The 26181-nt window shown below is 32.8% G+C and overlaps 1 protein-coding gene across 1 annotated transcript; it reads left to right on the top strand.

Annotated features, from left to right (window-relative positions):
* Window positions 1-6363: 6363 nt before the first annotated feature.
* Window positions 6364-16037, top strand: LOC128550772 (protocadherin gamma-A5-like). Its single transcript, XM_053530522.1, has 5 exons — window positions 6364-6589; window positions 11121-11370; window positions 13057-13178; window positions 15325-15393; window positions 15652-16037. Exons 1-5 carry the CDS (start codon window positions 6529-6531, stop codon window positions 15879-15881), a joined length of 732 nt encoding a protein of 243 aa, XP_053386497.1. The 5' UTR covers window positions 6364-6528; the 3' UTR covers window positions 15882-16037.
* The last annotated feature ends 10144 nt before the right edge of the window (window positions 16038-26181 follow it).

The following is a 26181-nucleotide window of genomic DNA, read 5'->3' as shown; positions in this document are numbered from 1 at the left end:
AAGCATAAAATAAAACATTATACTATATAAATTAACGTTGCATGTTTGCCTATGCTTCATCCAGAATGACAAAAGCCTTCACTTAATTTATGACTGACGTCAGTGAGTGTGGAATGTTGGAAATATTCTTATTCTAAAAAACTCTTTTCAACATTTGGTTTAAACTTATTAATTCGGCTTTATGATATCTCACAACAAATTACAATTTAATAGTTTTACATATTATAGATTGAATTAAATTGTTTTAAATTGAAAGCTGAAGTTAATAAAAAAATTCTCTTCACATTTTATTTAATTATTGACAGCCTCCTTCGGAAAGCTTGGAAATATACCTCACACGTGTGTAAAAGTCTATGCCATATTAGTATTCAATGTTAATTGCAGCACCTTTTGACAGCGGAAGTTTAATTAGTCGATCTGATTATTTATTCAAATATTGAAAACGATAAAAGGTACGAGTAGATTTCCCGGAAGTATAGAGTACTCCAAACACAGCCATAGAGCCATTTATCGCAAAGTCAGTCCACAACAAAAATGCTGTCACGGAAATCCAACAAGTACATTTTAATGATATGCAAAATGCAAAAAAGCAGGGGTAGGGGTTAAGGGTAGATAAAATGGTCGGAATTTGGAGGAAAGAGGAGCAAAGATGAATATTCAAAAGGGAAAGTCAAATTCCTTAAACGCAGTAACCCTGCAACGTTATCCACAGCAGCACTGATATCCACGTACAAAACACACACACACACACGCACACACGCACGCACGCACACTATCCACAACAGCACTGACATCCACGTACAAAACAGACACACACTAACATTTACATAAGAAAGAAAAAAACAACACTGTAGTATACCGCCCAAGACACACACACACATGCACACATGCATGCACACACAAAATCAAGCAAGGAAAAAAACAATTGTGGGGGCATCGCCTACAGACCGCATCGGCCAAAATTATGATGGGCACGATAACTTAATTATAGTAAAAGGAAAGGGGTTGCAAATGCAAGGAAGGAAAGGATGGGAGGGGCGATGGGAGTAGTGAGGATAAAGAGGAAAGAAACGCCAACAACATCGAAGACAACATATGCAACATAACATACGAGACAAACAGAAAACATGTTGAAATAGGGGCACAGCCTTGGAACGGTCAGTAACCTATAAAAAGAAAACTGGGGTTTAAACGCGTTTAAGGCATGCCAATTTCGCACTTAATTTCAACAAGTTAGACAAGACAATGTAAATGAAAACACTCCCCGCTGAGAAAGGCGCTAACATTAGTGAGAAAATAAGAGATCATATCAAGTACAACATAAAATTTGGGTCAATCTAAGGTATAATTACAGAAAAGTACTCACCAAACTTTTCAAGGCGTGACTAAGTCTGCTGCAAGGCAAAAAAAATATACATTTCCTCCGTCTTTGTTGTAGGATTTAGGAGAAAAGCATCAAGGAGCCTCATACGTTATTAGTCATCGCACCGTCTAGTAGGAAAGCGTAGCGATTAATTGCAGATGTGTGAATCACCAAACATGCACTTTGCTTAAAGATTTTCACATTGTGTCCTATGTAGATGTATTTCCCTTTATTACAAACATAATATATTACAGGTATTTTTGTATATATAAGACAAATTAAATTGTTCTGATGTAAATGTCCAGTGTCAAAAAACTATAATGTAGAAGGTATTTTGTCAAATATGACTGGAAATGTACTGCGGCTTGAAATTATCATAAGACCACGAATGTTTCTAGAAGAGATGGTAACAAGCTTAGAAAATTATTGCAATTTAAAAGAGAATTTACCACAGAACACAACCGCAATTTTATAATGCATACTAAGCATCGCTCAACATACTGTACATTTCAATGTGGTATGATACCTATAAGAAATGACACCGGTAGGTTCGGAAACTTGAGTGTATAGAAAATACAACATATCCATTTTGTCAAGTTATTGGAACTGAAAGTTACTTTCAATTGCTGTATTTATGATTATCTTAGGATTGATTTCGATCAATTAAAACTTCAATTTTCAAATCATGCACTCTTTATAATTTGTGCAAAAACTTGTTATGAAATTTTAAACAGGAGGAGAAAGTTCACCTCTGTAAATAATGTAATTTCTTCTTGTTTGTAATTTGTTTCCCTTAATGACTCCTAAAAGTAGATGCTAATAAGTGCGCTTATTAAATTACGATCTGATCGGGTTGATATCTGTTTCTTGAGCCCACTTTATGAATATTGCGTTTCTTTTACAAAATAATGGCGATTACATTCAATCGGATTTGTAAATCATTTGAAACTGTTACTTGACTTGCTTAGAGTTAAAAGTTTCACATTTCAATACCTATTAATTTTAATTGATATTTCCGATTTGTTTGAGTAACCTTTTAATATTAGATTTTGTAACGTATTTCCTTTACATTTATTAAGCATGTAACATTTTTTATATATAATTTTTAATCAGAAATGTTTTCCCCTTCTCCTATTATATTTTATTCTTAACATTATGTGTTTTACCTCTTTTTAACACCGCTTTGATTCGTATAACTTATAACACTAAATAAGTATAATATATTTTGCAATATGTATTTTTGCATTCAAATTTAGTACACCCAAAAATGCCACCCAAGTGCACTTATCACTTCTCGAATATATTTTGTTATCTAATTATTATTGCATTATTATTTATATGCAAACAAATCTATTATTGCAATGTACATATAATGCAGAGAACAATAAACTTGCACTAAACTGAGTAAAACAAAATATTTAATTTCAATAGTAAAACTCATTTAATGACATTCGTCCCAGGATTGTCTTTCCATACACTCGTTTCCTAACATTTTCGCAGGCTCTGACTGCTCATAATTGATAATTGTTTCTACAAACATTTTTAAAAGCTGTCTTAGTTTAATATCAAATAAAGCGGAGGAATTATGATGCCTTTCTCTTTGTAATTTTTGCGTGAATGACATTACCCTCTGTTTACAAAACTTCATTGGCGAAAGAATGGTAGAACGTTTGAAATAAAGGTTGTCATTTTTTGTAAATACTGTGAATTTATTATTTGTCGCGGAGGACTATGTGCATAAAATTCATTTTACGTAAATTCATAAAAAAAAACCCTGTTATTAATATAAAATTTATTTTAAAGAATTGAAATCAAAAGATTCATGTCCGTACGAAATAGACGTTTGATCATAACCAGGAACTAAATAAGCAGTGGATTCAAAAGAGTTTTCACAGTCCTATAATTATAAAGTGACTGGAATAAGGATACGAAATCAAAATTTTGACAAGTGTGGATGTTTATTACATTTAAAATTTTCCCATTTTCCCCTTTGATATGGCATATCAAATATTAATTCAGTTATGCTTTAATTCAGGTTTTAGACAGAAACAGCGGAAAGTCGTTTTTGTTACAAATGCCGGACAGAAATATTTATGCTTGACTACATGTAATATCGCAAAAACTTTTATTAAATTGTCAATTTAGTATATGACCTTAAAACTCGTGGCGCTTCATTAGCCATGTTGTTATTGCTGTTTACTTCAAATCTCTTGTCGCTATCTGCTGTACTGTAGGTTCGAAACAATGCTATAGGTTTAGTTAATAATTGTGTGTGTGGATGCTATCCAGCCGGCGTACGGAAGGTCGGTGATTCTACTCATATGCACGCCTTCTCGAAGAGGAATTTTTGCGGTCTATCACCATTATCAGGAGCTAGAGATTTGCCGTGACTTACAATTGTGTTTGTATGACGTTAATTATGAGATTCTTATACGACATTGTTACAAAAATTAAGGCTTTATTTTCAAGCAATATTTTACCTAGGATATGTCGATGAGTAAGCAGAAATCACGAAAGTTTTGCACGGTTGTTAAATCACTTAATTTATTTTGTAATCTTTATAAGTAGGATTTCAATTTTTGATGTCAAATACTCGCCAAAATTCTGCCGATGGACTGGGATGTTGCAAAGTCCATGTTAACAATTACACTCATTATTACTATTATAATTGTTTGCTTCATAACTGAATCGTTTGATTTGAAATTGTAATCTCTCACAGTCGATCTTAATTCAGTTTCGGTTTGGAAGTGTTACAATAAGTTCAACTGCTTGAATATATTTAAAGTTACATATTATATAGTAATCTAAGTCTTAGAAACATTTGATTACCGAGGAGCACTATTTCTTTTTAATGACTGAATGTTTCTACTGAAATTTGTGATACTAATAGTAAATCTGAGAGTCGTAGAAACGGCAGTAACTGTTATAAATGATTTTTATTTTGATAAATGTAGTAGAATCATGTGGTTGATCCCTTAACTCCCTGAGGCAGATATCGTAACATACCTGCTGCGGCGAGATAAGAATTACGTCGAAGAACATTATCTGATCTTGTCATAATCATACTCGCATGCAGTCAATTGAAATCATACAGGGAAACATTATTAACTTGGGTGTAAATTAAAATAAACTTACAAAATCTTCGAAGTTTGAACAAATATTTTATATCCAATTTCGTCCGTAACTTCTACCCAAATTGAATAATATTTTCACTTCAAAATATTCACAATTTTATTATACCTTTTGCATTTAATAGATATTTGAACTTTTCTTATTTCCTTACGTTTTTCACATATAAACACATTAAATTCCAAGAAATAGAAATACATTATTAACACAGAATATTTATATTAGCATTACTCGAAATTTACACCTGTTTTTGTGTGAATAGCGATGGTTTATTTTGGTGTAAAATCTATTTCTAAACATGTACACAAATGTTGTGTGACGCGCGCTTAGACAGTTAAGTTGTAATATTTACATCCATCTTTGCAGAATTATTAAATTTACAAGCATGCGTTTATAACGCACATATTTATATATTTTTTATGAAACATACTTTGTTGTCTTATTTCTGTCCATTTGTATCGTATGCGATGTAAGTGTAAGAATATTTCAGTCTTCGAAATCTTAACATTTTCCGACCATTCATTTCTCTGATGATGGAAATGCATCGTCGGAATCATCATCCGATGGAACTAATTTGTCCGAATCAGCATCATAATGCTTTATTTTTTCATTTTAAGAAAGATCTCTGGCAGACGACATTATTTTACTCATTTGAAATACAGTATGAACGAAGAAAGCAAAGTTCGTCTTTTGTTAATTTTCATTACATGGCTGCATAATAACAAACATTTATTGTAACAAGGGAACTAATTATTAGCACAATTAATAATTATAACATCTAAGAAATAACAGCAAGTACGCAAAATAACTTTCCTTCTGTCAGGATTATAAAACATTAACAAGTACGAGTAAGTGACGCAGTCAGCATGATCTCGGTGCCGCGACTATATTCGTCAATCCCAGTGCTTGGGAGTCCTGATAACGCGCGTGTAGTCGGTTATCGACGCTACAGGGGTAGAAATTATAACGCCTATAGTTGCATTTAAGCCCCAGGGAGTTAAGGTGCTTGTAAATTTGTTAAAAAGTCCCTTCTAAAAACCTATAACACATTTTAATAGCAACTTCAGCTTAGCAACAATATTTAGGACATTATTTACAAAGTAAGAGACAGAAGCATACCTGTTACGTAGTTTCTTATTCCAAGGAATCCGCTTCTGGATGTTTCCCGAGGATACATTTTAAAGTGAAGTGTTGTTTGTTAACATTATTTATAAAGACAGACATCAATACATTGTTAACACTATAATATAGTTCAAGGGCTTTTCGTAAATTTCTGATCAACGATGTCCGTCAATTTATTTTTATTAAGGTAATAACTGTAGATGGTTTTCCGTAAATAATCCCCCTTGCCAATACGTGTTTTTATTAAAGTCTTTTTTTATGGAATATATTTTATATTTGTGTTGCTGTCATTGGTAACAAAACATTTTTCTTCGTAAATATCTGTGGCCATTTGATTTTATAAATCATTTACATATGTGTAGGTATTTTTGCAAACAACATTGCAAGCAAAAGATTTCCTTAACTACCCATTTCCACTAGTACTGCTGTGTCTGAAATTATTAAACTATAATGAAATATCATTTTAGCAGTTGAAGCACAAAATATCCTCCTATTTGCTTATTCACTTTTTCTAATTTATAACTACAAGTCTACACATGTTATTTCTCTTAAAAGAAAATCAGATCACCGACGTTCATGTTAAAGTATCTTAGCTACCTGAATTTAAACACGCCCACGTTTAATCATTCGCGTTCGAAGAACGTGTACACTACTGATTGGCTGTAATATTGCTTTACGGAAGGGTTCTGATTCGTACATTTCTGAAGCGATTGTAACAGTACGAATGCTTTATGCATTCTGTAATGTTTTGACATGTTTCCCTAGTTGCACACATGGAGACAGGGACATTATCAATATTTACGTCTGACCATAGAAACCGCTGGGGATAAGGGTATAAATGGAACTGCACCTACCAGACAACAGCAACTAACTTAACTGTTTGGTTTACTGAGTGTCTTTTGAGTGGAACAAAAATGAAGAGTGCCTGGATTTCAGCTGCCTTTTTGGCTTTTGCCTGTTTCTTCCAGAATGGAGGTAATAGCTACAATGCTGCATTATTTTAATAATTATTTTCATAACGCAAAAATTCTCATATTTCTATTCTGCAATTTGAATTTTAATGGCATCCAACTTTTTATAATCTTATAAACTGTGTTTGGTAGTAGCAATCTGCATTATGTTCCTAAGAGAAAGGAAAATAAAATTTATTTTTACGTTTTCTTATTGAATTAAAAGAAATAGAAACTGTTTTAATTTTATCTAAAAATAATATATTTCGATTTTCGACAATTTCTTTGCATCATGCAAGGGTCATTATGTAATTTTGTTCTTAGGTTAATGTTAGAAACATCTTGTCTTCCTCTCAAAAACGCCTAAAGGAATGTAAAACATAAACGTACGATTTTCTTTTTCTGTTTGTGATCATTCATTGCATTTATCATAATTATATCCTATACTTTATAATTTGCGGGGGTGGGGGCGTGAACTAACTATACAAAATATTCTAAGTTTTACGGTTTTATTTGTACGCATATTCACTTTGTTTTTCACAATACTATTTGTATTGTATAATGATCGGAACACTGTACATATGTCTCATTTGCAATGTAGAAAAGTATTCGAGAGTTTCATATCAATATTAAACACTATTATATGCGGTTACTGATACCACTCATATAAAATTTAAATGGCAATTTTGATTTATCAAAGTGCTACTGAAACTACCACAAACAATTATAAAAGGAAAGCTTCTGGGTATTTATTAAAACAATCCGTTGTTCTAGCGATTGAAAATTTCTTTTTATTAACATAACTATAACTTTAATATCTAACTATTTATTTGAACATGTCCATTTAGATTCATGTATTTTACAATCGCTGCGTTATGACGCCAGAACTCCTGTAATTCAAGAACGAATAAAGATCGACTGCGAATTAAGACCACAAAACAATTATGTAGACATAGTACTAGAGATCAATCAATGACCAAAATAATCATACCCTGCATTTGTCTGTACACATGTATGACAAAAGATAAAATGATTAACGAAGTAAATGTATGGTTAAAAACGTAGTGATAAGTCATTTCGTGGAAAAAATACTGTATTTTTTCTTGTTTTATATATGATGGTGCAAGTAACATTATATCTAAATTTCAACTTGAATAGTACATCTGAATTTATTTTATTAACATTTTCTGTTGTCATACAATATGTATGTATTTGACAACTGTCGTTTTTTTACAACTGTTTTGCATTTAGATTAGTTCTTCACGCAATAATCAAGTTACAATTGGGGATTAAATATTTATCAATGGCTTGATAGCTGCAAGAGCGGCTACATGGAAATTAAATAGAAGTTTCTGAAAATCTTAAAAAACGTGCCTCGAAATGATCTATTCAAGACTTAAGTATTATACTTGGTCTTAATTTGTTATACATAAGCAACGTGCGTTAATTTGTAGCCGTTTTTCCATAATTTAAAATCTTAGGTACTATCTTTAAATTATGCTGTACTTTAAAATAGACATCTGACATGTCAAAACGGAACAAGTTGATCAATAGTATTTAATGATAATAATGATGGATTTGTTATACAGATTTATTTGAATATTCATTTATTGTATGAACAGAGCATATAGAAGCGTGTAAAAGCAAAATTTAAATTTTGTTAGGTAACTGAATATAGAAAACACAGAAATAAATGCAAAGATAGCTTACATTACAGTTGAGCTGCACAATATGCAAAATTACACACCGGATCATATGATAAATACATTTTGTGAAATAGTTAATAAATAAATGATTAGTTGATAAATATGTTCTAATTTGCTTTTTACAAAGTCTGGATTAATTTGCTATACTTGTTTAGTATGATTTTAGATAAGGATATTTCCTAGGCGAGGAATATGTTCTTCGCGACGAATTAATAGAAAATATACCTTCTAAAATCAATCGTCCAACACGTGCGATTAACAGGGACAAACATGCAATGAAATTGATTATAATTTTCCGTGCTGCACATTATTATTTTCCTACGAATCAATTATTTATTGACTAGCTAAGCACTGAATATATGATACTTGTTATGTAGCTTTTCATATAGCAAGTGAAATCAATTATCATATTACTCGAAATACTGTTTAAAATATAGGAAATACTATTGTGGTGTCATCTTAGAAAAATCGAATCCTGAGAAACCAAATTAATGTCCAAACAACACAAAGGTCTCGGTTCCTGACAAATGCTGACGAACCGAAATCTGGGAATTCCTTAATTCGAGCGAAAATTTTGATCCTGCATTACATAATCGATAGTGGTCAGATTAATACAGAGATAATTTTTATGACTTTTATAAGTCGATTATTTGATACAGTATTCAGTTCAAAATCATTTTACATGACCACATTCCTAGACTGTAAGCTTATTGAATTAAATTAAAGTTCATTGAAATAATAAAATGTTTTATGCATTACACGTATATCATTTTTATTGGACCTGTAATTTCAGCTGCCAATTACCACTAAATAAGGAGCGCTAAAACAACACAGACACATACAACACTGATAAGGCTATACATGCGTATCGATTACGGATAGTTATTTGTAAATGCAAGATATAATTTACCATTTTAAGTTTTCGAAACGTTTGTGATTTTGCCAACAGTTTGTATGCTTTGGTGAAATATGTTTTGATAAATTTATACAGATCTTTAATGTGTGCTTGTATAAGGCAAAATACATGTAAACCATATACGCTGATTGTCAAAAGAGAAAATGACCAATTTGACCAAGGGTGACAAAATCCTCTCTTTGATTTCTTTTGCAGACTTGCCCTAATTTTCGATTCATTTAATTTCAAGATGGATACTAATACTCTTAAATGAAAAGAGTAAATGATATCAAACAGAAATTGCATGAATTGGGAATTACATCAAAACTTTGAAAAAAAAGAAAAGAAAAACCGTATGATTTACTGAAGCAGTCTATGATCAAAATGTTATCATTAAGACGTATACATAAAATTTGCATGTAATTGCAAACACTGATATTGTCTTGCCAAACAAACTGAATATTTTTCAAGATTAACAAGTATTTTTGAGTATTTGATGTGAATAATGTTATTTTTAAAAATATATCTGTTTCAAATATTGTAAATATGTTAGAAATATGAATAGTTGGAGTAAATTTTATAACTATATATTATAACTAAGTAAACAATTATTTATGTAAAAAATGAGCTATATAGCGAAAACATTATAATATTTCATATTTCCTACAATTAGTTTGTTAACAAGCAGCTAATGCCTGACGGCGTTTCGGAATTAGGTGATAATGAGTTATTTATAATAAAGGGATACAATAAATAACCCCAAATTAATAAGTATTATTGAAGAAAAAAGGGGAAAAAGAAATAGACAGGTAGAAAATTAAATTAAAGAAATAAAATGGTGTAAAATAAAGTAAGAAAAACACCATTTTCAACGTTTATATCCCTGTGACATCGACCTTTGTCCCCGAAATCATCAGGGGTAATGTACCCATCAAGTGCAACATACGTATGAAGTTTCAGGGTATTATGTGAAAACCCTGTCCAGATATTGAGCGGAAACCATTTTTAATGTTCAGGTACCTGTGACCTTGACCTTTGATCCAGTGACCCCATTCTCACTTAGGACCAACTAGGGTAATAGGAGATCATTCTGACCGAGTTTCTTGAAGTTTGAGTAAGAAGTTGTTGAGAAAAATGAATGAACAAAAAGGTTAACATAAAGGTCAACATGACACTCCGCCCACCGCACACGCACAACCCTAATCTACAAGCCGCATTTTTCTTCGAAAACCCGACCAAAAAAGTATGTTCTTCTTAAATAAGAAATACGTAGGTTTTTTTTGGTATACAATTTTGATTATAAAAGTTATATTTATTTATTACAAAGTAACATGTTTATAATATTATGATTCAAGTAATTATAAATTAAAAGTTGTTTTGGTGAAAACTAATTGTTTTATTTCTTTTGAAAAGTCCCATCTTTTACGTAGTTAATAACTGAAGTGATATGTCTGTCAATTAAGCTTGTTTAATTTGTTATGACAAACATCCTCTTTTATCATAACTGAAATTGAAATAAAAAAACACGCCAATCATGCAGGTGAGAATGCCCGGAGACAATAGATATCGGCATTGCAATATCATCAATATCGATCGATCACCTTACCAATACAATGCAGCTGTTGTCTTCCCTGATATCGATTTACCACCATATCGGTCCTGAGGTCCATTATTTCTCATGTAGAATATGGTTCACATATTCAAAGTTATACCGTCTGTACGTTAAACAAATCCAAGAACGTGTTTTTACAAAAAAGTCAGATCAGAGAATAACAACAAGCGTGAAAACTGAACAAGATTTGCGCTCCGACGGTTGTTCGGTTTTCTCAGATTAACACTGTATGTCTTTTTTGTTTCTGTAGCTATTGCTTATATATCTAGATGAATATTATAGATATTTACTCAATCTATTACGTTGCTGAGTTTATAGTGACAATGTTCTTATTTTCATGCAGATGCAGCAATTACTGCATGGACAACGCCGACTATTACTAGTGCGGCAGATGGAACAGGAACGCTTTCTATTGCAGAAGACCAAGCGACTGCTACGACAATTGAAACATATGTCGCCACTACAGGCGCTACTTCTGTTACCTACTCATTAGCAACAGCGGTTAGTCCGTTTTCCGTGGATTCTGCTGGTGCACTGACAATTACTGACGCACTTGACTTCGAGACAACAACATCTTATACATTACTCATTAAGTTGGTATTTTTATTAGACTATATTATAATGTGTCCAGGACAAAATACTCTAGAATTTATAAATTTAATCTCATGAATGTATTTTCAAAAGAACAAGAAATTGATATGACAGTATTTATGCAATTTTTATAACAGCTTACATCTGGGAGATTAAACTTTATATAACCCAAAGTCTGAAGTATGATATTATTGTGCATATCAGAAACTGAAACTGAATAATTTGATTAAGCGCCTATTTTTAAACAATGATATATTCAATGACGTTGTACATAATAATAATAATAATAGCTATTATTATAACAATATTATTAATGACAATAATAATAATAACAGCCTTATTGTAACAAACAGTCATGACCGCACCCCTCCCCTTGAGGTCATTTTACCCCTAATGCGAATACAAGTGCTTTAAGCATCACATGGCACGCCCAGACGAGCTGCATATAGAGTTTTAAACCTTTCGGTTAATGGTGCCATCATATACAATTTAAGAAAGTAATACTATACACTACTCTACTCATAGAGCCTTACCAACAAGTGCGTTTTTTAAACAAACCTTGGAAATATAAATGTTGAAATGTAAATTTTCTTAAAATAAATTACGAACTATCACTTGCTGGTTTCGTATAATAAACAGTTATCAAAAAATTTAAAACAATGCCGCAAAATCTCTGAAATACAGTGTCTTAAGATTTTTTAAGAAAGAAAAATGCCAATGAAAAGCGATATATCATTGCATTCTATATAAGAAACAATTTGTTGATTGATATAAATTAGCTAATTATATTTTAGTTGTTAACAGTTGAATAAATGTAGCCTAGAAAGAGATAATTATTATCTTGTTTTGATTTTCAAAGATTTCGTAATCACGCCGAAATTAATTAAACGAAATTTTAAGAGGACGTAAACGCAAAGTATTCCACGCAGATTACGTTCTGTAGTTTATAATTCTCTATTATTGAAAATTTATCATCCGGTTGCTGCTAGTTCCACAAATATGTACTATAGGCTAATACTTGTCTGTACTTATGTTTATATTCAATATGTGTTAATTTTAATCACTGACCTATAAAAATGGCTACTTGTAAATTATCCAGGCAGGGTTTGAACCCAAAGCAGGAATTCCCTCTCATATCCCAACCTAGTTTGTTTGATTATGTTTGTCTGAAAATTTGTTTATATGTTCAAATAACTTCACTTTTGTGAAATTTGGTAATTGCATGTATTTTTTAATACACATACATTATTTTCTTCATCCGCAAGAATTGTTTGTGCGTTTTGTTATAATGTTTGATATAATATTTACACATTTCTGATACAGTATTTTCATCCTTTAACGGCGGTCAGGTATTATCCCACTAGTGTGTCTGGTTTCTGCACCATTTTTGCCTTTAGTGGCAGATGAAAAAGATCTCCCCGTACATGGACTCATTGTTGATATATTTCCTGATCCTTTAGGATTATGGACACCACTTAATTTTACTATGTTTCAAAAAGGATCGTCTTATAGATTTTATTCGACGCAAGTTACTGACAATATCCTACATAAATCAGAGTTTGAAAAGGTGTATCCACGTACGACATTAGCCCAGCGATTGAACTCACAGCCTTTTGTTTCTTCATCTTTCTGATGAGAATTCGATACGGGATATATATAGTATAAAATTGCTTTTTTTATATTTAAAGAGCTGTAGATGATGTCGCTGGTTCAGGGACAGCAACTATCACGGTCACCGTCACTAACGTCAATGAGGCACCAGCATTTGCAGCAAGCTACAATCCTTGTATTGCTGACGGTTCCCTAGCAGGTCAGTAATGATCCTTTGTTTTGATCCTTTGTTTTGTTTTGCTGGATTTGACGTCACACCGACAATGAAATATGTCATACAGTGGGAAGACCCAGCTGCCCCTCAAAACATTCGTTTGGACATAATTTGACACATGGGTAGAAAACAAAACAAGGATATTTATCCAACAGGGAATGCCACGTTCCAAAACGCAGCCTCCTCACACATACACACGCACCCCCTCCACACACATACAACACAAAACGAACAAATAAATGATCACAGTGGGGCACCGCCTTGGAACGGTCAGTAACAAAAACACCACGGAGGTGCTTAAACCGGTTTATGGTGCATACCTAACCACAATAACCCATATCGTTGAGGAGACAAGTGATTTGAAGTCAGTGACCTTAACAACTCGGCCAAGAGCTCTTCTTACGATTCTTTGCAAGGTATATTGAATGACTTGTTAGTTCATCTCATTAGAAAGTACTCAATGTGAGCTATTTTAATCGCCCTCTGCCCGTCATCCATCGTCGCCAGTTGTCATCCGTTGTCGTCGACGTCAATTTGTTAACCCTCTTGATGTCACAATTTTAGACCAATCTTAATAGTTTCTTGTCGGAATGTTTCAGTCAGTAAATATAGGATTATCTTTGGGTTACAAAGTAGGTCACTAGTTCAAATAGTATACAAGTCTATTTTACACTCTTTAAGTTCACATTTTCTATCGGATTTTCATTAAAATCAAAAACTCGGCTCTATGTGAAATCACAGACAAATTTTGTTTACATTCTACAAGCCGCATTTTCTCTTTGATTTTTATAAAATGTTGTTAGAATATTTGTCTCTATTAAATCTAGGTTATGTTTGAAACTGGGTTATATGAGGTTAAAAATTATGCCACTAGGTTCATTCAAAGAAAAATATTGTTAGAAGTTACTTTTGCAGCAAAATATTAATACACTTTGTCAAAATGTGTGTCTGTTAAATATATGTCGAGCTTCAAACTTGATTAATTGAGATATCAAATCCAGTAACTAAGTCTTAGGTCAAAACTTTGTCACTAGCTCAAATAATAGAAGACAATTTAAGTAACACTTTCTAATTGGTCTTCACAAAACATTTTCAGAATGATTTTCTGTACAACATCTAGGTCAGATTTGAAACTGGATTAACGTAGATTTAAAACCCTGTCACTAAGTCAAATAATAGAAAATCATTGTCAGGTCATATTGTCTGTCTTCATTTGATGAAACTTTGTCAGGACGTTTGTCTAATGAAATAAAGTTCGAGTTTGAAATTGAATTGTCTTGAATCAAAAGAAGAGCTTTATGTCAAATAATAGAAAAAAATCTAGATGGCTATTTTCTACCTGATCTTTTATGAATATTGTCTCTATAAAACTTAGCTGAAGTATAAATACTGGATATGATATCTATGTTTAAGTACTTGGTCACTGAACAACATCGTTAACATGCAATTGTCCACATTTGCTATGGTTATACATAAAAGATAAAAGGTAAGGGTAGATTTCTTGGAAGCACAGAACACCCCAAACACAGCCATAAAGCCATGTACCGCAAAACAGTCGGACTGTTTGTTTGAACGCAATTTAGGTGATGCATGATACTAGGTTGTCCAAAGTAAGAACTGTGTCAAGTGAGCAATGATGACAAGGGACTTCCATGGTCCTCCTATCTTAAATAAAAATATAGTGTCGATTATATACTGCTGCTGCAATGAATATAATATAAACGCTGCAAAGTGTGGACATCATAAATAGTTTGGTCAATTTTTTTTTACATTTATAGTGTAATTGTTTGTCTATTTGTTTGTTTGATTGTTTTGAGTTTAACGCCGTTTGACAATATTATTTCATTTATGTAACGGCGGGCAGGTAATCTAACCAGTGTTCATGGATTCTGAACTAGTACAAACTTGTTCTCTAAAAGTAACTTCAAACTTCCCCACATAAATCAGAGGAGGAGGACGAAGGATTTCAAACACAATGTAATTTACCAAATCGTCCTGATGAACATACCGCTCGCCCGAGGATCGAACTCACGGCCCCGCGAGCTGAGGGTCTGCGCTGTTTCTATTGAGCTAAGTGGACTGGCTGTAGCTTTAAATTCCAAATATTAACAGAAATGCTATCTTGTTTCAGATACTACATTGGTAACTGTATCTGCAACAGACCCGGATAGCGGTGATTCGGTCACTTACGGTATATCAGGTAATTATCATACTTTTCAAAAGCTGCACTGCTTCTTGTAATGTTAAATTCGGATCAAAATTAAAGTCCTTGACAGTGATACAATAATTTATTGTAATAGCAATTGAAACACGTTACTTATGCACATTTTAATATTGTAGGATGAGATAAAATAAGCACGACTGCTATAATTATTGCACGTACAATCACTTTGCAGTTCATATTATTCCTGTTATTATATAATAATTAATGAATTCTTATCTTTACATGGAAACATAGGTACAGATTTCAAAATTGATTCGACCTCAGGCCTCATTCAGGTTAACACAGGAGTCACCCTTGTCAAGGCTACTACATCAAGCTATGCTCTTGTCGTAACTGCCACCGACAATACCTTAACAACAACATCAACAGTTTCTGTAACAGTCGCGAATTCCTGCAGCAGTGCAGTGGGTGTTGCTGTCAGTTTGATGGTACTTCTTGCTGCTCTGTTGGTTAACATATTTTGAATGGCAGAGAAAACGTAATATGACGTGAAATTCCAATTTTGGATAACACAGAAATAAACTTTTAACAACAGCATTCATCACATCTATTATAGGCTTTCTTTTTCGGAAATGTAACCGCTTTTTGTCATCGGATAAGTAAATACTAGTTATAAATTTTGCAATTTGTTTCCTTTTTCCAGTACAATAGTATAATTTATTGTTATCTTTGCATACAAAATATGTATTATTTGAGAGATTTATTGAGAAAAAAAAATGTCATAGACAGCTAGATCCCAATAAGAAATATATGTTTCATAGCAGTTTTATAAAAGACAGCTGCCTTCAAAATGATAAAAAGCTATAAAAATATATGAGTTTTAAACCAAATGTAGTTAAACCTATCATATGTTCCTTATATTCCTTTATATTTAGTCAAAAATGCTTCAAACAAATCTATTACATAGCCTTGAATGATACGACTTTTTATTAACCGCTGTTGTAGCCACCTTCACCATCCCAATATATTTTGTTATAAGGACGAAAAATGTGACAGGTTTAAAGTATTTATCTGTTGCACTATTACTGTCACTTTCTATTTCAACTAGCATTTTTAATTCTTTTAAATGTATAAAGTTACTTACATGATACTATTTTTATGTATATTAGTGTACTTTAGGTGAGATGACCGATACACTATAGACGGAGTTGAAACTTGTACGAACCTAAGCTTTGGAAGATACTAGAATTAACACTTGTATGTATACAAGTTATAAGTCTGTCAAATACATACAAATAAGAACATTTATTTTGTTAGTCGGAATACATTTTGTCTTCCGTTGATTTAAGATAACACTCGAGATTTACATTTTTTATAACTACACAGTTACAATACTGCTAATCAACATGCGAGCAAACTGCGAACAGATATGACAAGAGTTAATTTTTCTTATAAGAAACGTTCTATAATTGTTTTCCAAGTTGCTGAAAGTATAGTTCTACAGTGGTCGTTGGTCTACACCCTTCAGTACTTAGTTGTCCTATAACAATTACATTTGTCTTATTAGGGAAGTGATTTTTGTTATGAGATATTATTATATCGATGTCAAAATCATTGTCCCGTGTGTTTTTAACTTTTAATTAGTTTTAGACGTGTTCTTTCTTATTTTCTTAGAATATATTCATGAAATAAAAAATGGAAATTATAATTTGGTTTGATTTACTTGTGTGTAATGTGTTTACATGTATCTATTCGTTTTATTGAAACGTTATCTCCATACATGGCAATTAATGAGGACAATATCTAACAATTTTATTGCTTTACGACATTTAAAAAACATATTGTATTAAACATATCAACAATTTTTGAGTGAAAATATATTATTTTGTTTAAAACTTATGTGCTTTTATGTTTTATGTATGCCCTTTCTACATGCCTAAAACCCTTTAACATCACATTAAAATGAATAAATATTTGTGTGTTTTTCTGACGGGAAAGTACTTTTCCTGGTGTGACAAAAGGCTCCATATTGTGCCATTTTCTATTTTCTAAATGTTTCGTACGGATACTTTTCCAACAGACCTGTTTTCTAAAAAAGTAATAAGAATTATGATATGTGTCGGAGAACTTTCGGAAAGAAATTCATTCTTTCCATTAGAGAAACTGATACAACTTTGGAACACTTGGCACGCCTGTTTGGAAATCGTAGGTGTTAATACACTCCTCTAAGGAAATCGTCACATATAAACCAAAAATAAAACAGCTTGTATTTATGATTTGTTAGAAGGAAGGGCCCTATGAAGCTGTAAGCTATCTTTTATTTGTGTCCATTTAACGCACACTTCTTATTGATGAAGTCTTAGAGCATTTGAACACAACTTGAACATTTTTGTATATCTCAAAAAGCAATACTACATGCCTATAATTAAAATTTCTGCTTTACCATTAACATGATGGTTATACTACCCACTGAGGTAATTTCATAGAAATTTTATCACTTCGACTGGCTTGTCATTTGGTAGCTATAAGTTTGAATAAATCAGAATGAAATATTATAATACATGTATATTAGAACTTGATCTAATACGGAACGTTCACATATTCAATAACTATTCAAAAGTACAGTGACATTATTTACTTTTTTTCAGGAGTTGTCAACAACTCGCCAGATTTATTGCCATTTTTTAAAATCACACACATTGTACCACCTAATACAAAGCAAAGTAAAAACCAGCAGATGACCATAAAGGAGGGGATTTTTTCTGTAAATATTTTTACTGCAAATAAGGCCCTTTGATAGTTTTTGCTTCGAGATGATGGCACAGTATAAGGGGGCATCCGTTGGACGAATCAGTGCTGGTCAAGCAACGTACGAAACAGTTACCGGAAAATGTTTCAGTGAAATGGAGCATTTTCCATGTAGGACGATATTAAGCAATCAGGAATAATCTTGAAATGGACATTTCTTAGTAACATAGCAGTTTTAAAAGAGCTATGGGATCCTTGTTCTTTGTTTAAAATTGACGCTATTATACACACATAAACGGCAAGGTACATCACCTACAGAAATCGTTATACTTTTCTAAGAAGGAATACGTAACAATAGCGGTTTTGATCAGTTTTCGATATATTTTCGTTTGTTTTTAATGGGTTTAACGTCAAACCGACACAATTATAGGTCATATGGCGACTTTCTAGCTTTGTTGGTAGAAGAAGACCTCAGGTGCTCCTCGGTGAATTATTTCATCAGGAACGGGTACCAGGTAAGAACCACCGACCTTCCGTAACCAGCTGGACGGCTTCCTCACCTGAAGAATTCAACGCCCCGAGTAAGGCCCAAACGGAATCGATAGTGAATGAAATTTTGCATGCTTGTTCAAATTTATTCAAAAAACTATCTAACAATCACTGTCCAAAATAGAAACGGAAAATCTTTTTTTCTGTTTTGGTCCAAAATGTATTTCAGCGGTCAAAATAAAGGCATTTTTATAACAAAACATGACATTTTGTGTAGTCTGTACGAATTTGATCACCAAATGACGTAGGGTTTCATCGGGAATTCCCGACCAAATATTTCGATTCCATGTGTTCCATTTTCAGACGTTATTTATACGGACATGTTCACTTAAACTATTCAAGCACCAGCATGTAGGATTTCATCGGGAATTCCCGACCAAATATTTCGATTCGAAGTTTTGCATTTTTCAGACGTTATTCATACGGAAATGTTCACTTAAACTATTCAAGTACCAGCATGTAGGATTTCATCGGGAATTCCCGACCAAATATTTCGATTCCATGTTTTCCATTTTTAAACGTTATGCATAATTGTGGTGTAGTGAACAGCAGCAATTTACTCTGAAATTCAGAAGAAGAAATTAAGTTGCTTGATTTTTAAACAAACAAAGAACGACCAAGTATGGTGTAACTGTGAGCTTTATTATTAAATCATGCTGGAGAAATAGTGAACGCGATGACACTTTATTTCGTTGAAAATTTGTCTGTTACTTATTCGCGTTTGAATAAGGGAATAAGTAACAAAATGAATCCAGTTACTTATTCCTTATTCGACTTTTATCATTTCTCGGCGAAAACAATATGGCATGTGTTCACAACACGTTTTGTACGTCTAATAGTGAGTAATTAAATCATATTGAAGAAATGGTGAACGAGGTGAGACTTTATATGGTATTAATTTGCCTGTTACTTATTCGCGTTTGAATAAGGAATAAGTAACGAAATAACGCCAGTTACTTATTCCTTATTCGAGTTTTTTCATTTCTCGGAGAAAACAATATGACATGTATTCAGAACACGTTTAGTAGGTCTTAAAGTGAAAAATTAAATCATGCTGGAGAAATAGTGAACGCGATGACACTTTATTTTGTTGTAAATTTTTCTGTTACTTATTCGCGTTTGAATAAGGAATAAGTAACTAAATGAATCCAGTTACTTATTCCTTATTCGACTTTTATCATTGCTTGGCGAAATAGATATGAGATGTGTTCAGAACACGTTTTTGTAGGAGATTAGACTTTATCTGGTGTTAATGTGTCTGTTACTTATTCGCATTTGAATAAGGAATAAGTAACAAAAAGTACCTAGTTACTTATTCCTTATTCGAAAAAGGAATAAGGAATAAGGAATAAGTAACCAACTTTCTCGTCATTACTGTTTCATGTGGAATTAAAATCACGAATAGAAACAAGATTATAGATAACCAATATTTTCCCGATACTTAAGGTGCAATGAAGGGACGTTATCAACTTTCTATACTTCGCAACAGGTATGGGTAATTTTCAACAAGAATGTTGTGTTAAAATTGTTGTATATTTGTTATTTTGTGGGAGATTCACTTTAATGCTTGGTTATGTAGTTAATGAATTAATAAATGAGAAGTCAGTTCTGTTAACAGTGTACGACAATATTATTCTAATTAAATGTCACTCACGTATAAGGAATGTTAATTGATAGGTTTACAAATGATGCTGAACAACAATAACAGCGAGAAATTTCTGAATTTAGACAACGCTATAGTCTGTAAAGGTATTTTTAATAAATATTTATCCGTATCAGAAATATCGAAAGCTTGCTTAAGTTAAAAGTCAGTAATATTATGTTCGAATTTCCTTTAATAAGCCTTATTCAGTTTAGCTTACACATGAGTTCCAGTTCACGAAACGGACTTTAGAGACTAAATCGTCAGACAGATTTTGTTAAAACAGATTTTTAATCGACCAAAGTCATAGTGTTCGTTTAGGACTAGTCTCTAGTCTCATTTTGGTAACTGAACTGCTTATTAATATAGTTTTCATCAAATGCACAAACACATTGGCCGCACTTCAAGGAGAACATAGATTTATTTTTCAATCAAACTAACACCTTCTTTTTATTGATACAGAATGGGCATAAGTAAAGAGAAGACTAAATACCATTTATGGTTTCCATTTTTTATCTTTCCTGACATTAAAATATTTGTGAAAATCTAGATTGAAATTATGTGTCTGTATCCGAGTTTCTCCCACCCCACCCCCTGATACAGCGGAACGTTACTCCAGACTTTCAACTCTTGTCTGTAGTGTATCGAGTTTTTCATAAAACTCTATAATAATTTTCTACCTTAATGCATATCATGTACAAAACGATTCTATCAAAAGTTATATTTATTAATTTCTTTTCAATAAATAAAAAAACACAGACGACTAGTAGAAATGTGCCCTCTTTTTTTCTCTATTTATTATCTGTTGCAATAATTTCAGTATACAGACATATGTCGTAGCGGATAATTTTTATGTTTACATTTGAATTCAACAGGTTGTATATATCTATTGACCTGTTTCTCGTTTATCTGTAACTACTACGAAGAGAAAGGGGTGTTCAGAGGACAATGTCAAAGTTATCTTCAAATGGCGGATAGATATGTTACAGTATATTCTGTATAATTTTCAATGCGCAATCTTGCCAAAAAAGAGGCTCATTAATTCTAGAACACCCATTATATAATAATAGATAATTGTTATTAATATTAGGAAATACGTCTATAGGGATAAACAGTTACGCAATAATCGGCACATATTTTCAAAATAAGAACTACTTTATGTGTTTAATATATTGTGTGTTTATTTCTTCGTCACCAATCTATGCAAAGAATATTTGGCGGACCATATATGCTCGTCGGTATGCATAGTCACACCCTATAAACGCCCTTACTCCCCTCTTCCTGTTGCGACCGATCTAAACAATAAACAGACAGGCCGGAGGAATGCCATCGTCTTAAAATTAATTATTTTGCTTTACGCGGTATGTGTATTTACGTTTAACGATAAGTCTAACATGAATATGTGTATATGGTGATATAATAGATGAAACAGACAAGTAATGTTTACAGAATGCTGACAAAATGTTGACTGATCACACTCATTGCATGAAAATTCACTCAACCAAGTCACGAAACAAATGAACATAACGTCAAATTGATTTGCAATCCAGTAATCCATGATGTTTTCTGAAATAAGAATGCATACTTCATAAATATAGGTAAATAAGATGTTGCATGTCTGTTGCGTTTTTGAAAGAAATTACTTTTTATCTCTTAGGTATAAAAACATTCACTGTCTGCCGACTTTACAATTTTGATATTTGATCTGAACTCGTATTTGCGACTGACACTGTATTCCATTTTTGCGACTACAGTAGGCGATCTATGTCCTTTAAGGGCGTAAATAAAATAAAATAAAAACTACATACCAGATTGTCTCTACTGATTAATCGTCATGTATATAATGTAATTTAATGTAGTTTAACCCCTCGTGCTATGCATGTACTAATCCATTAGGGGAAAGGGTCTGTGACTCGCTATCCTACCTAATTAAATTATAAACTGAATGCTTCAGAATGGTTTACATGCAAGTATCCCGTGTTGGTTTTACAGTCATAAATTAGCATAAAATACTGAATTAGAAATTAAAAGTATACACAGGGTCCCTGCTACCTGCTATGTCATGCAGGAAATTTACCGTCTGTCGATTCCCTATGTAAGTAACGCGAAGAAATGTTACCTGACGACTTCAAAATGTCGATGAGATGAAAGAGGAGGTGACTATAGGTTGACCCTTGTCCGTCTTTCGTGTTTGTCTGTCTGTCTGTCCGTCTGCCAACAAAATGATCATCCCATTTAAAAAAAATATTGCACCCACAAGTACCCTGCGGCTGGACATACCGCCGTCGTATTTACTACCTGTCGTGATTCAACCGTTATTTCTCTTGTTTGAAATAATTCACAATGGAAAGCGATAACGGTTACACACACCGGGAATCTGTCCTTACGTATTTCGTCGTTTTCATTGCTAAGCCTGGCTTAATACACTTCCGTTGGGTTAAAAACGGTATCGTTTGTTTTAATATCATTGGCATGTTCAGAATATTTTAAAGAAACATTTAAATCGAAAGTTGTGTGTTATTTGTTAAGTATAAATGTATGAGAAATAACGGTCGAATCCCGGTGGGTAGTCAACACGACAGCTGCATGTACAGGCGCAGCTAGGGTACTTGTGATGGCATCTACCTTGATACTCCACACACACATAGAGGGCAATAGGTAATTAACGCACGTATACATTTTTCGGATGGGATGTAAGATGGCCTCCTGGCAGCTTTTTTGGATAAAAATGTGTTCCTGTGATTTCTTGAAAACTATTGCACCTTACTCTTAAACGTCACATACACGCACGCACGCACGCACGCACACAACACAACATGCACGCACGCACGCACACACACACATATACACTCACAGGTGTTCACTATGCGACACTGTCAAGAAAGCAATCCACAAAGGGTTAGTGGATTCATTCTGGCGCTACAAATCATCACATATACTGTTCATATTTTGACAACTTATTAATTGTAGTTTGCGATGATATATATCGGTTTCAATGGGCTTAAATTCTAAAAAGTATAGTCTCGGGGATATGGCAATACACTTGAATTTTTAAGAAATGCTATATAGTTAGATGGCAAAATATATTACTACTTCCACATAATTTATGTACACGCAATTTTGTTAACTTCAAAGATATCAAGATCCAGAAAACTGATTTACCTGAAAACTTCATCGATCAAATGATTGATTTTTGCTGCCTCTTCTTGAAATGACCACCTTCTTTGTATATTGTCATCAATGAGGCAATTATTTTATGTAGTTTTCATAAAATATAGTTCTTAAAATTGTTTACGCATATAATAAACATATAAATTGAATTTCACATTTAAAACAACTGGAAATAAATACATTATGTCAAGTTGCAAATACGATGTTGATAGAAAGTCTCACTTTTTACAGTTTCATTGCGAATCTCGTATTATTCTCGAAATTCCTCGAGTATCTGTGCAAAGTACAGCACTTTACATTGTTTGTCAACTAAATGTGCACGTAACCAGGGACAAGTAAATTAGACTGAAAAATACTCTTTGATTTTAGTCATAATTCATTCCAACCCCTGGTTAAATATCAAAGCCGTATTAAGACGTAGTTTTCTTTGGCAATCAAAAACCTAAGTAATTTACAATATGCACGTATCTAATTCCAAAAGGATATTTAAACCATAAATTAGCAAAAGTAAATACAACACATATTTCATGTTATTCGTTAATAAATAAACTGTCTTGCATGATTTATATACTCGCTTTAGATGCTAGGATATGTGTGCATTGTTGTGTGCTTTGTCACGATCCGATTGTCGACGTTTATGAAATAACTTTGCGAAAAGATCTTTCTCGGTTTGTATAAAAATTTTAAAAAGCGTAAACCTTTACAAAGTATACTGTGTGCATGATAAGCAGGTGAAACGTTATCTTGCCTGTTTGGTCTCTAAATGAAAATAAGTGTCTTTCAGATCTACTCCAAAAATGTAGTATTTGAAATTAAAAGCGTCCGAAGTAGTTTCTTTCTACAATAAATGAGAAATAGAACTTGCAAGACAAGAGCTGTCGGAGGACAGCAACGCTCGACTATTTAACAGCCTTGTCGCTTGAATGAATAAGAAAGTCGAAAAAGGGGCATAATTTAGTAAAAAAGTAAAATAGGGTTATGGAACATGCATAGTGCTTATCAGCTCATGACAGTGAACTAGTGTGTGAAGTTTCAATCCTTTCCCATTAGTGGATACTGAGATACCAGCTTACATACAAAAACTTAACCAAAAATTTCTATGTTGAAAAAGGGGCATAATTTTGTAAAAAAGCAAAATAAAGTTATGGAACCAGCTTTGGACATGTCAGATCATGACAGTGAACAAGTTTGTGAAGTTTCAATCCATTCCCATTAGTGAGTACTGAGATACCAGCTTACATACAAAACCTTAACCAAAAAATTCTAAGTCGAAAAAGGGGCATAATTTTGTAAAAAAGCAAAATAGAGTTATGGAACCTGTGCAATGTAAGTCAGTTTATCACAGTAAATAAGCGTGTAAAGTTTCAATCCATTCCCACAAGTGGTTACTGAGATACCAGCTTACATACAAAATCTTAACCAAAAATTTCTAAGTCAAAAAAGGGGCATAATTTTGTAAAAAAGCAAAACAGAGTTATGGAACCTGTGCAATGTAAGTCAGTTTATCACAGTGAATAAGTGTGTGAAGTTTCAATCCATTCCCACAAATGGTTGCTGAGATACCAGCTTACATACAAAAACTTAACCAAATCGGGACGCGGACGCGGACGCCGACGCATGGGCGAGTCCAATAGCTCTACTATTCTATGAATAGTCGAGCTAAAAATGGTCGTAGTTTGTTACACACAAGAGAACAGTTGTCACCAAAACTTATTCTCTTCCTGTAGACTTTAACTAATTGCGCCTGAAATTCACATATGTTAATGTAACAAACATTAGTACCTTTTGTCTTAGATCAGTACAAGCTTAACGGGGATTTCTTTGCAATGAGCAACTAACATGACAAATTGATGAAACAGTTCAGTCTGTTTTTATTAATTCTTATATTAGAAAACTATTTCGTTAATTCTGAACGTAATATTGAGCATGCTTACAGTCGCCATACAATCCGGTTTTCCTTCATATTTGATATTAATAGTGAAAAACGCTAAAGCGAACATTCTTAAAGGTTCTGTTCAAGTTTGCTCATATATCCATGCATTGTTGCCATAAATTATATACCATTATAAGCAGCAGCATGACTCAAACAATTCATGTTTTGAAAAGCAGAAACAATACGGATAAGGACTTCTTCTATGCTTTGTAGATATCTTAGGTACTAGAGTACACAGCAACGCTAGCATTAAGTAGAAATCAGAGGCAATATATAACTTGTGTATAAATAACATGTAGCGGGGATATCAAGTAGTTAAACGAAAAATTACATGTCAGTTGCGTGCGATTGATGAATTTTAAAGATTTTTAGTGTTATGTTCTCAATTTATCCTTTAAGCTGTCAAATGGTTTGCGCTTAAGATTTATTATGGTAGTGTTATCTGACTAAAATGCACAAAATAAAGTAGATGAGCAATAAAATTGTAATTGTTGAAGATAACTATGACTTGTCAATAAACTTACCGTTGTTCATTTGCTGATATTTACAACGCTCAGAGGATTTATATTTCTAAACATATGGTTATTGATTACCAACTCGGATTTTAGTATGTTCTAAATTTGAATGCGGTAACATGTAATGATTTTATTTTTCATTTTTTGTTTTGTCTTATTTACATAGTAGTGGTAAGTTTGTTGCATATGTTAAATATCAATGCAAAAACAAGCAGCATGGTGAACCAACATATTGTGGACTGAACCCTGTGGAAAATTGTAATTCA

Source organism: Mercenaria mercenaria, chromosome 18 (assembly GCF_021730395.1).
Source record: "Mercenaria mercenaria strain notata chromosome 18, MADL_Memer_1, whole genome shotgun sequence".
NCBI lineage: Eukaryota > Metazoa > Mollusca > Bivalvia > Venerida > Veneridae > Mercenaria > Mercenaria mercenaria.
The sequence above is the reverse complement of the archived record's forward strand: the minus strand, read 5'-3'. Positions and strand labels throughout refer to the sequence as shown.

Coding starts and splice junctions, on each gene's coding strand:
- LOC128550772 (XM_053530522.1), top strand. CDS start 6,529: ATGAAGAGTGCCTGGATTTCAGCTGCCTTTTTGGCTTTTGCCTGTTTC. Junction 6,590..11,120: donor CTGTTTCTTCCAGAATGGAG/GTAATAGCTACA, acceptor ATTTTCATGCAG/ATGCAGCAATTACTGCATGG. Junction 11,371..13,056: donor TCTTATACATTACTCATTAA/GTTGGTATTTTT, acceptor TTATATTTAAAG/AGCTGTAGATGATGTCGCTG.